This window comes from Thermobia domestica, chromosome 1 (assembly GCF_964235325.1).
Source record: "Thermobia domestica chromosome 1, izTheDome1.hap1.1, whole genome shotgun sequence".
In the NCBI taxonomy this organism is placed as follows: domain Eukaryota; kingdom Metazoa; phylum Arthropoda; class Insecta; order Zygentoma; family Lepismatidae; genus Thermobia; species Thermobia domestica.
Genome location: NC_137454.1, coordinates 71091261 through 71103768, shown reverse-complemented (window position 1 = coordinate 71103768; position 12508 = coordinate 71091261). Strand labels below are relative to the sequence as shown.

Below are 12508 nucleotides of genomic sequence, written 5' to 3'. Positions count from 1 at the left end.
CTGTCCACGAAATTTCATAATTCCAGGAATATGTTCCATTCCTCCCCGAGGGTAGTTTTCAGGTCCTGAAAGGTCGAAGGTGGCGAATTTCGCTGTGGAATCCATCGTCCAAGATCATCTCAAACATGCTCACGAAATTCAGATCAGGGAATATGGTTCAGTCCATTAGGTAGATATTCTTTGGCCCAAGGGTCTCTTCAACTTGGGCTGTTTGGTGTCCACTATATAAGTCCGGGTCCACTATATATATATATGAAAATGTGTTTGTACCCAAGTAATTGTCAACCAATGTAGTATTTCTTGATTCCAGAATGTAATACTCTTATAACTTAAATTCTTTATGTGAACAGTGGTGATTTCAAGGGGTGGCCCAGAGGGAAAAATTTCCCTTGGAGCAATGATATTTTTCAGCGCTGCCACATATTCGATTGTTCTCAATAGCAATTGCCAATATTCAAGCAGGGCAATTTTAAACTCTTTGTATTGAATTTCCCTCCCTCCCTCCTCCCTGAGAAAAATTTGAAAACGTCTCTAATGTGAGATGATTACAAAATTCTTTCCAAGTGGTGAAAACAAAATTTCATCTACGGATGCAACAAAATTATCTTTAAAAATTTTAATCTTAATGTATTTATTTGTTTCATATTTAATTTTAAATTAAAATATACAGTTCATAATCAATGTTTAAGTACACAAATTTTCCAGTGTCATAGATACTAAAGTAAAGCGTTACGTCATATTAAAAAAAAAAAAATGCTACCTAATACTTTATCACATCAAACCAGAAAATTATGTTAACGAGGATATTCCAAGACAAATAAATAAGCAGTATAATCAAAATATTAAAACATCAACAAAGCACTGTTCACAATTTCAGTATCTATCAATGTACTCCAAAATACCTAGGCAAATTCTACATTAAATAAAAAGCTAAACAAATGGCATAAGATCACGTTTCATGTTGCTCACGAGAGAAGTACTTCTTAAATTTGAGACGAGACGAAAAATTTCTCGAATCCTGTGAACAACACTGCTCTATTCAAATCCTAATCTCAAACTTTGTTTCAGTGTTATATAATTTACAGTATAAAAAGTAAAAATTGCTTGATTGTATAGTTCTGGTCACAGAAAGTAGGAGTGCCTTCCAGAGACTAAGTGCGAAAAAATCGCTCTAGATCCTTACGAATTCCCTGTAGGTCTGGCTCTTTTTCCTTGCTTTCTGCCCAAGTCAAGGCTGGAAATTGAACAATAATATTATAGTATGCATATGATAATTTCGTTGCAGACAGACAAAATAGCTACAATACTTTAAAAAAAAAAAAAAAAATTTAAGTTGTAAATGTGATACATTGTTTATATTTTTAATCTAGAACGATTAAATAAGCAATGGAATTGTTGGATGTTTAGGTATTTGACATCTTATTTGTACTTTAATTCGTCTATTTTCTTTTTACAGGAATATTTGTGGGTTCCTCAATTCTGGTTACGGTGGTACAATTCTAATTGGAGTTTTGGATGGAGGTGAGGTGGAAGGCATTAAGATGACGCAATTCCAAAAGGATCATTTCATGCTTAGTATGAAGGATACAATGGACAGGTTTAAACCACCGGTGCCTTCTCATTTATATCATGTTTCATTTGTTCCTGTTTTGGAGCCCGGCGAGGAAGGAATATTTCCTTCTACTTTGTAAGTAACGACAAAGAATTTCATGTTATTATTTCTGTTCAATAATATTTATTTCGTGATGCTTCAGTCCAAACTAAGACCCTTAGCTTTTACTAATGAAATATTCTCTGCTCTTTTGTACTTTATTTCCAGTACATTAAATGTATTATCATTCTTATTCACGTGATTCGTAACTTGAACTTCTATTAATTGTGACGTTTACTCGAGTTAACGTGGTGCTTTTCCCATTATTATTGAAGAAAATACCAAAGTACAGAGTCCGCCAGAAAAATGTATATACTCTTGGTCATCCTGTATCAGGATACTGGCATTGACACTTATTCTGAAATTTAAGTATGTTGTAGTACGATTTTTCGCTAACAGATGTCGGTACTGTCAGCATGGTTAGTGAGATAAGAAAATGGCAGGAATACGCTTGAGATTCGAGCAGCGTAAGTATGTTTTGAAATGTTCTATCAGGTTTGGGAATGCCATCGAAGTGCAGCATCAGTGGAGAGGGGAGTTTGATACTGAACCACCAATCCGCCTAAGAATCAAATGCATTGCTGACGAAGTTTGAGGCGCATGGAACGAATGCAGAGGCATGTGCATCGGTCTCCATTGATACATTGACCGCCGCTGCAGCTGCAGCGACCGCTCATCATTCTGCTAGGTGTTCGGCCGCCAACAGCCAACATTTTGAATATCTAATGTAAACATATGCTTACTCGAAGGTTTGTAACACATGTTTGAACAATAATTAAATGTAATTAAGAAGTATGATATATAGTTTTTTTTTCTTAAACAGTGTATACATTTTTCTGGCAGACTCTATATAATAAAAGTTTAAAAGTAAGATTCTTGTTTTATTTATATAAAAAGAATGTTAAGTCTCTTTGATAGCTTGGCAAATGCGTGTGCTAATTTTGCACATAATCCCAGGTTTGATTCCCAGTGTAGGTACTTGCGTCGGATTCAAATCCAAGTAGTTAAGAGCCCAGTTTAAGCAATAGGTCATTTCATTCCTCATATAACCCTTGTGCTAAAAAGGAGGCTTCGATGAATCAATCAAAAAATTGGATACAATATAATGTATATTTTTAACATCATTTGTTATAAATGTTCCTTTAATCTGTACTTAATTATCTTAATAATAATAATACATTTTATATTTGTTCTGATCAATTCTGAAATCATATTTTTTTTAAAAAAAAGTGTAACTTCCCATTTGTGAGCCTAACCTTCTCCAGCGCCGTCCACTACGTCCAGCCTAGGGCGAGCACGTGGTCACCATGCTGTGACTTCCTGTCCTAACAGGCGTAACAGGAACTTTCTAGACCTAGTGGCCGTCACGTCTTGTTTTCACGTGACTCCCCAGTTTGCCTCACGATGCTGGGTGGACGCCGAAAATTGGAAAGCACCGACCGGGAATCGAATCCGGGACCAGACGGACATGAGTCCAACACTCTAACCATTAGAGTACGGTGTTCCCATATTTGAAATCATATAGTGGAAATTAGAAACAAAGATCTCGATGTTAAGTTTTTTTTGGGGGGGTTCTCGTAGTTATAGTTTGAAGTCGGTATTGTAACGGTACCAACAACCCATTACATTTTTCATGGAATTTATGCATGAATTCTTTGTTCTGTGTTTATTTCGTATTTAGTTTTTATTTCTTATTATTTTCTATTAATCATTATCGTCACTTGTTATTTTAGTAGTTGCAACATGTGTTATGTGAATATTCTGCAGGTACGTAATATCAAATTCTAATGATTTAGGCTCTGCTCATACGAACCATATAACATCTCTTTGAAATGTCACGAGCTCGATTTAATTGTCCGAACATGTGAAGAAAAGTAGATGTACTCGAAGATTTTCTAAAAAATTAAATAGTGAAATATTCATACTTCAGTACTATTAAGTTATTTGTTTGGGCTAATCGCATAAAAAGTATTTATTTACATTTTGTGTTTGAAATATTAATCTAATTATATTGAAGAGTGTTTAAATTATATTGCGTTTGAGACTGTAAATGACCTTTAATTATAAGTTATTTATTAAGATGACTTATTCTGGTGCCATGAAATACTTAATTTGTTACCTAGGACTAATGAGTTTTTTTCTTTTCTTTTTTTATTTATTTTGGATTTGGGCCTGGAAATTTTTCCAGGTTTCTCGATCTTCAGCTTCCTCTAACTCCCAATATTTTCTTCTATTTTTCAAATCATCGATCGGTTGTGTTCTTCTTCTTCCTGTTCCTCGCTTTTCTTCCATCTTTCCTTCTGTGGTTGTATGCAGACAATTTCTTCGCAAGATGTGTCCAATCCAGTTAGCCTTCCTACGAAGAATTATTTACTGATTAGATCGTGTCCTTTTTGTGGTCAATATTTCATACTTTATGCCTCCAGTTCCTTAATAATTTGCTACAATTGTATCTTCCGTCTGTTTGCACATTTTGATGGTATTAGTAAAGAATTATTCCTTGATTTTAAGCTTATGTTGTTGATTGAGTTGTACGCGATTGAGTATAATACAGCAATACTTGGAATAGTTTGAGGGAAACATACCTGATGAAATAACTTTTCTGTCTTCGCCGGTGGTCTGTTTCCTTTTCAAAATTATCTGGATATATCTTCCATGTGAGCATTAGCCGTTTGCATTAATGAATTACTGCGATCACTGGACCAACTCAGATTACAACTTAAGAAAATCAAACACAGATTATAGATTTCTAACTACTATACAACAAATTGCGGAGGTGCGGAACGCGATAATATTCAAAAGCTCCCGCATCAGCATCAATGTCCTGTACAGCTCTTGTAAAAATGTGAAGGATTACTCATTTAAGATCCTCGATTCATAATGTGGTTACCCAGCATTTCATCTAGTATATTCAACTGTCTCGATGTACCGTATATAGTACACTAGATTCTCTGCGCAGGCAATCAAAAATTAACAGTACGAGGAGTGTAGGGCAATGTCGGTGAATTGCTGAGCAACGATCAATTCTTTGAACCGAAAAATAATATAATTTATACTTCCCAGTTGATATAATGTGAACATCATCGTATGCGAGGGAGGACCCAAAAGAAACCGGACTTTCGTTCTAAAAAAAATAATTTATTACATTTTTTACAAAATTCTTTCAGTCTCCTTCAAAGTACTCTCCATTAAATGCGATTCATTTCTCCCATCTTCTTTCACACTGTTTGAAGCAACTCTGGAACTTTTATATCGTCCAATACATTCTGTAAAGTTCTTTTTACAGCCTCTACACCATCAAAACATTTTCCTTTTAGATTTTGTTTAATTCTCGGAAAATGTTTCATGTTGGTCAAAAACTTTGAATCACTTTCAATCTGATTTTTCAAGTCCTGGCTCAAATTCAGACGAATGATTTGATCCTGTGTGAGCAGGCGAAAAACAAACTTAGCAGCACCATGTCGCATTTGCAAAACCTCACGCTGGCACGAGCTCCAACTCACTCCTGCCTGTTTTGAAATATCATCGATCATGAAACAACGGTCCTCGCTGATTTTGGGGCAGATTTGTTGGATGTTTTCGTCGTTTCGAAATGATGAAGAGCATCCAGAACGAGCATGATCTTTAACACTCATCTCACCACACTTAAAGCGCCCAAACCACTCAAAAAATTGTGTGCTGTTCACAGTATACTTCTTGAAAGCCTGTTGAAGCATTTGGTAAGTTTTCGTTTCCGATTTTCCAAGTAGGAAGCAAACACACTCCTTGTTCCTTTGAATCTGCCATAACGATTTCACAGGCGGCAAACGAGAACAGTTGAGAAAAACAGTAATACGATCAAACGTTAACCTCCTACGCAGACGCTGCCTGGCCAACTGATCTGGGAAGGTCTCTACTACACCTACCCAGCAGGAGAACTCTCTACTATGCCTAGGAACGGCAGCGCTCTTTCAATCCGATTTCTTTTGGGTCCTCCCTCGTACATATAGCCAACGCCTGTTTCTAAATTAGTTGTGCAGAAAGTATAGATAAATTTGTACTGTACATGTTCTGAGAAAGTTGTGGGACGAATTACCATGTTATTAACAATCAGTGACTTGTAACTATGTTACATAATTGCTATAAATAAAGGTGGTATGCAGAAACTAATACGCACGAATTTTTTTATTTGAAATGACGAATGGTATCCTTTGTAGAATAGTATAATTTAATTTTTCACCCCTATTTATATTAAAAGTGAATGTTGAACTATTTTCAGTTGCAAGCCACCGAAGATTATGAGGAATGAACCGCATGTGCTGCGCTCCTACAAATATTGCTGGTGCGATACAGATGCTCTTGAACGATTCAATTTGGTAAGTAATATTACATCATCATCTGCGCTCTGTTATGAATGGCAGATTTCTTGCTCCAAATGTGAAACTTCTGTTTACTAAATGAAGTCGCTACGTTGATTGTTACTTGGCTAAAACTTGATCATAAATTTAGTTACTTGGCTAAAAATGGTATATATTTTTGTAACAGAGAGCATCCTACATGAGAAGGGTCAGTTTGACCACAGTCCTAGAGCCGAATTATTAACCCTTTTAGAATTTCCACTTTTTGAGGTAAAGTTTAGACTTTCACTCAAACAGCTACTACTTCCTTCTATTTATCGCAGGATCATGGTTCATTTCTCGTTTTCTACAGGATAAAGCATACTTTCCAACGGTACCACTTGCTTGTCCTTATTATGCACCAGAAACGGGAAAATCGGGTAAAACCGGAGATTTTTCGGGAAAAAAATTGAAATTTTTGCGCCCCTCAAGCCCGGGCCTGAGTTCACGTAGGGATCTGATTTTTTTTTTTTTAAAAAAAAAAGAATACGTTGCTATGTACATAATACATGTAAAAAATTTTAATCTTGTATCTTGAAAACTAAGGGCGGAAGAAAATTTTGAAAGTCTCAAGGTGAACCATTTTTTCATATGAATATATATATATATATATATATATATATATATATATATATATATATATATATATATATATATATATATATATATATATATATATATATATTTCAAAAATGTTATGCGTCATTACTGTTTGATCTAGAGTCATAGTTCAAACGGCATTTTCCTCAGTATGACGAGTCCTTTCAAACGGTACCACTCACATGTCCGTAACAATACAGGGTTTTCATAAAGTATGGACGGATTTAATTCGCTTATAATTTACATAAAAATGCTCATATTGAAATCAAATAAAGTGCAAACGGCAGCGGAAGGATTAAATTTTTACCTGTAATCTGCACCAGCTCAGTTCATTCACCGCCACACCTCCAACTGGGCGCCATTTACGTCCACACATTCGCGTAGGCGGCGCTGGAATCCACTCACAGCGTTCCGCCGTATTTGATCCGAAATGCCAGCCACAGACGCCCTGATTTTGTCCTTTAAGCTCTCCAAACCACTTGGCTTCTTTGCATAAACTTCCGTTTTCACATGACCCCAAAGCCAGAAGTCGCAGGGGGTAAGGTCGGGTGATCTTGGCGGCCAAGCGGTCGGGCCACCGCGGCCAATCCATCGGTTAGGGAATTTCTCGTCAAGGAACTGTCTCACCTTGATTGCATAGTGAGGGGGTGCCCCGTCCTGTTGGAACACGATGTCGTTCTGGATTCCACTTGCCTCCAGTTCCGGAATGAGGTATTTCTGCAACATATCCAGGTACGAATCTCCATTCACGGTCTCCTCTTCAAAAAAGAACGGTCCAATCAGATGATCATAGGACACAGCGCACCAAACGTTCACTTTAGGGCTATCTCTCTCATGTGTCTCAAATTCCTTTGGGTTTTCCGTGCCCCAAACGCGACAGTTGTGTCGGTTAACCTTCCCGGAGACATGGAAGGTTGCCTCATCTGAGAACATGATGGCTGAAAGGAGAACGTCGCCATGTTCCAACTGCTTGAGCATGGCGTCACAGAAGTTGAACCGGATGTCCAAATCTTAATCATGCAGATCCTGGACTATCTTGATTTTGTAACCTTTGGCCTTGATCGTCTTCTTGGCTATCTTAAACATGGTTGTCTGTGGAATTCCGAGTTCCATGGACCGTCTAGGAATCGACTTTTGTGGGCTGTTGATGATGCTTTCCCTTACCCTGCTCACTGTTGCAGGCGATGTTGGTGGCCTCCCACTTCGAGAACGGTCCAGGACGCTTCCTGTCTCCAAGAACTTAGCATTCCACTTTCGGATTGCACGCTCAGTCGGTGCCGGCTTTTTGAACTTTTTGGTGAACTTTCGACACACCAGAATTGGTGATCTTAGCTCTGCGTACCACAGAACACATTGCGCTATCTCTTTCACCGACGCCATCTTCGATATGGTAAAAAAAATAGTCTTCTCAGAGGAGTTTTTCATTTATTTATTTCTTTAAAAGACACACACACCAATACAGCTTACAACTTACTTTTAACAGTCAACATTGAAACAACAATGGATGGAATTTGGTAAGAAACTGACCCTTGCCCTCCCTCTCCCTCTCTCAACGTGTTCAGAGTTGACGCTTATCTAACAGTGTTGCCAACTAAAAATTTAATCCTTCCGCTACCGTTTGCACTTTATTTGATTTCATTATGAGCATTTTTATGAAAATTATAAGCAAATTAAATCCGTCCAGACTTTATGAAAACCCTGTATATCTGAACCAGGAAATTCGGGAAAAAAACAGTTTTTTTTTAAATCCCACCAAAATATTTTGCTCCTCTAGCCCAAGCCTGGGTTCACGTAGGGATCTGAATTTTCTTTTAAAAAAATACATTGTTATGTACATAATACGTGTGCAAAATTTCAATCTTGTATCTTGAAAACAAAGGGCGGAAAAAAATTGTTGAAAGTGTAAATTTAGGATCTATATACTTTTACGGTTTATTGGGAATGTTGCGTGGTGTTTTAGGGTAGAGTCTGCCGTTCATACCCGGCGAGACTCCATCAACTATGTTGTGTTGGTGGTTGAGGATGACGCGGCCCACCGGTTGCAATCCGGCAGCCGATCGCTAACGCTTTGGGGCTCCACCATGTTTGAGAGGTGTGATAAAAACCACACAATGTGTGTTCGTGGTAAAGTAGGAAGCACACACTATTCCACTTGAGACAACTTTCGTTATAGAACTTTGCCTTATATGGATCTGAAAATCGTTCTCTCTCTCTCTCTCTTCTTCCAGCCAGACGGGACTGTAATTAATTAACATCCCGTATTTAATCTCAGATACTCCTATCCTTTTTGATTCGCTGGCATGAAGTGAAGCTGAACGAGAAAACATATCGAAGTCGTAGCTCAATTATTTGTTATCTGTACCTAGATCTTTACCAGTACCCGTTTTACTATAATATCCCCTGTAGGAGAAGTTTAATGAGGAGAGAAGTTTAGGAATAAGAGAGTTTATTACAGTATTAGAATAGATATAAAAGATGAGTACAAGAGAGGAAACATAACTATGTGAAATACTAATTCCCTATATGTGTCATGATTACATAAACCGCTAAGATTAACGCTTATCATTTTACCCTATAGACTATTCCAAACGATCAAATTCAATAATGTGCCCACGCCTTCTGTTATTTCTTCAACTTGTTCAAATTCGCGAAGGGGGAAAAATAGTGAAAAGAGACAGTCGATTCGAAGGAACGCGAAGGGGAAGAGTTGTCTGTCTAACCCATGCTATGTGAAGGGTGATGCCGCTCACTGACTTGAAATCAAACCCTACATGCTATAGTGATGCTCAGCACAACGGCTAAGTCTCGCCATACCTTGATTATAACGGAGACTGCTTCTAACACATCCGATTAGTTTGATAGTCCACGATTTTCTGCTAACCGGAAATTATCAAGGTCGTCTTTCGACTCCTTAAATTTTATATAGTACCTGTCTCCTAATTCGTCCTTGGAGAAGAATAGTGGAAGGGAAAAACCACAAAAGATGGTGTGGGGGAACGCTCCGAGCAAACTACGCTAGCGCTACGTTTCCACCTAGCGGCAAGCTAAGCCAATCTAGCCAGGTGATTAGCTACAGAAATGCTTCGCCAAGGATGTTTTTAATATTACCCATTTTATATATTTTTTCTTTCTTTTTTTCTTTCTTTTTTTTTTTTTTAACTTTCCTGTTTGTAACCATTTTGTTACACAAGAACGTCGTTGTTTTATTTAATTATTTATACATATTTCCCTCGGCGCTGAAGCCCCCTCTGTGCTTCAGCTGTCCGGAGGCTCACTTTAACCAGGTTAATATGAGCAATAAATTCGTTTCCCAAAACGGTCATTCCCATCTTCTTCCGTTTTTATTAATGCTTCCACATTCCTCGCAAGGAGCGCGGAGTTCACAATCCAGGAATCGAAAGCCGGCTATCAGGCTTACGCTCCTCATATAACAATATATATATATATATAAATTTCTGCGTCAATAATATTTGACCTAGAGTCATGGTTTAAACGTTATTTTCTTCACTATAAGAAACCCTTTCCAACGGTACCACTCACATGTCCGTATCATACATTTGAACCGGAAAAATCGAGAAAAGCCGGATTTTTACTGAAAAAATCACTCCCTCGGAATACTTACGCCCCTCTGGCCCGGCCCTGGTTTCGTGTAGGAATTTCAAAAAAAAAAATTGAGAAATACCCAAAGGTACACACAATCTGTATGCAAAGTTTTAATCTGACATCGTGGAAATTAAAGGCGTTGAAAATTTTTGAAATTTGCCTTAAGAAAAAATAAAAAGTCACGCCCCTCCGGCCCAACTTGGCGCCGCCAAGTTGACCATCCGGTTCCAAAACGCATCTGGAGTGTTCTTTGGTCCATCCTTAACTTGACCAATAAAAAAACGGCTGAAATACCTATTACAGAATCTAAATAAGCGGTCAAAGACGATACTGCGCCATGGTAACAAAAGTTACCAAAAAACCTAAAAGGGTTAAAGGACTTCTTGAAAATGACTAAATAGTTAAGCCAATCCAGGAGTTTCGGATATGACATTCTTACGGTTGAACTATCCTGAAAATCTCGGCTTTCAACCCACATTTAATTCCTAGCAAATCAAGAAAACTTGGCATTTCGGGTGTGACGCACACGGACCATGAAACAGGTAATACCATTCTTCAGTCTCAAAACTGTGATTCAAAATATTTACACAGTTTGAATCAATGAAAACTTTTAGAGTAAAGAAAAGATTGCAAGCTTTTGTATGACATGCATATTTGGGAGAAAACATGTTTACGGTTTATTTTTGGGTTAACGGTTACGGTTAAATTTGAAAAAGTTCCAGGGTGTGACCCCTCAAAAGTTCTGCATGTGACCTGTATGAAAATAAGCAATTTCAAAAGAGGAACAACCTTCCTTTTGCACCATAATTAAATATATATATATATATATATATATATATATATATATATATATATATACACTCTTTTGTGAAAAAATACATGCCAACTTACTTGGTGAAGTTACATATAAAACTTAACTCTTCAAATAGAAATAAACTGATTTATTTCTCGGTGAATTTCGTCTTCAGTTAAAAAACAATGGTAATATAAAAGATTCATGTTGCATTTCATGATAATATAATTCTATAAATAGTCATTATCAAAAGTCTGAGTTCACTACTGATTTTTCAGAATTTTTCAAACAAAATGCATTATATCCATACACACTTCTGTTTGCCGGACTTGTTTTGTAGATAAACATTATTGTTCACATAAGGAACCAAAATACAATACACCGTCCTGTTTCCAATGAGACAAATTTATTGAAGAAGTTTGCGTTTATCGAAGTGCCGATCCTTAGCATTGAGAAGAGCTTTACAAATTCCAACCGCTTGCTTGATCAATTTATCTAACTTTTCCGAAGTTTTGCGACTCCAACAGCTTTGAAAAGCCTTCCAGAGATCATCTGTATTGTTGTCATGTGTTCACTGACGTTATGTGAAGTTGGATGACAATCCAGATGCTGTAGCTGCTGTTCCATTTTTGAGATGATGAGAGCCTCTTCTTTGGTTTGCAGAGAAATACTGCACAACTTGAAAAATGTTTGGGATCGTTTGCTGTTATAGTGCAAAGTTACGATCCAAAATCCGACTTCCTAACAGAATTGCATGCCTCACTTAAATGTTGTGGTGCACGTTTTTGTGCATTGTTCCGTTGATTTGAGCTAAATCACCAACTTGATTGCTTATAGAACATCCCTACATAGTGACATAGCCTTTTCCGTATTTAACTGTAGGCATAACATAGTCGGTATTAAAGCACTTGACGGAAAGAGCGACGCACAAACCTCTAGCGTTGGGAACTGAAAAGTTGAAATGTAGATTCGTCCGTCCAGAATACCTCTTCCGTTGTTTATCAGTCCAGTCTTCATGTTTTTGTCTTATTTGCACGTTCTTCACACAATTGAATTGGCTCATGCTAATGAGAACAGCACCATCGCATACGACACGATTGACTAGCACCCGTAACTGTCAATGGTAGCAAACAAACAACTATTGATAGGGTTTCGTACAAACACCACTAGATGATGTTGAAACGAAGCATCACCAGACAAAACATGATGTTAGTATACCCGTTAATTATCTCTGTACTGCAAAGCTGTTTTGCACAATAAAATGTATCTCAATGGAAACAGAATCATCCATTTCCGTATCCTTTATGAACAACGTTGTTTATTTTGCGAAACAAGTCCAATAAATAGAGTTTTGTATAGACACAATGTCTTTTATTTGGAAAATTCTGAAAAACCAGTAGTGTGCTCAGTACTTTTGTCAGTCGATAAAGTACAAATACTGTTCATATAACTCCTCCTTTAGTCAAGGAATCGTTCTGATATAAT

General features: G+C 37.2%; 1 protein-coding gene across 5 annotated transcripts in view; it reads left to right on the top strand.

The window, feature by feature from the left end:
• Positions 1–12508, top strand: part of LOC145685937 (schlafen-like protein 2) — a 65950-nt gene that overhangs the window by 21771 nt on the left and 31671 nt on the right. For all 5 annotated transcript variants that reach the window (XM_081758750.1, XM_081758724.1, XM_081758740.1 and 2 more), the window contains exons 3-4: positions 1457–1687; positions 5910–6006. In XM_081758750.1, coding sequence (XP_081614876.1) covers positions 1457–1687; positions 5910–6006 — 328 coding nt within the window. The remainder of the gene's footprint in view (positions 1–1456; positions 1688–5909; positions 6007–12508) is intronic.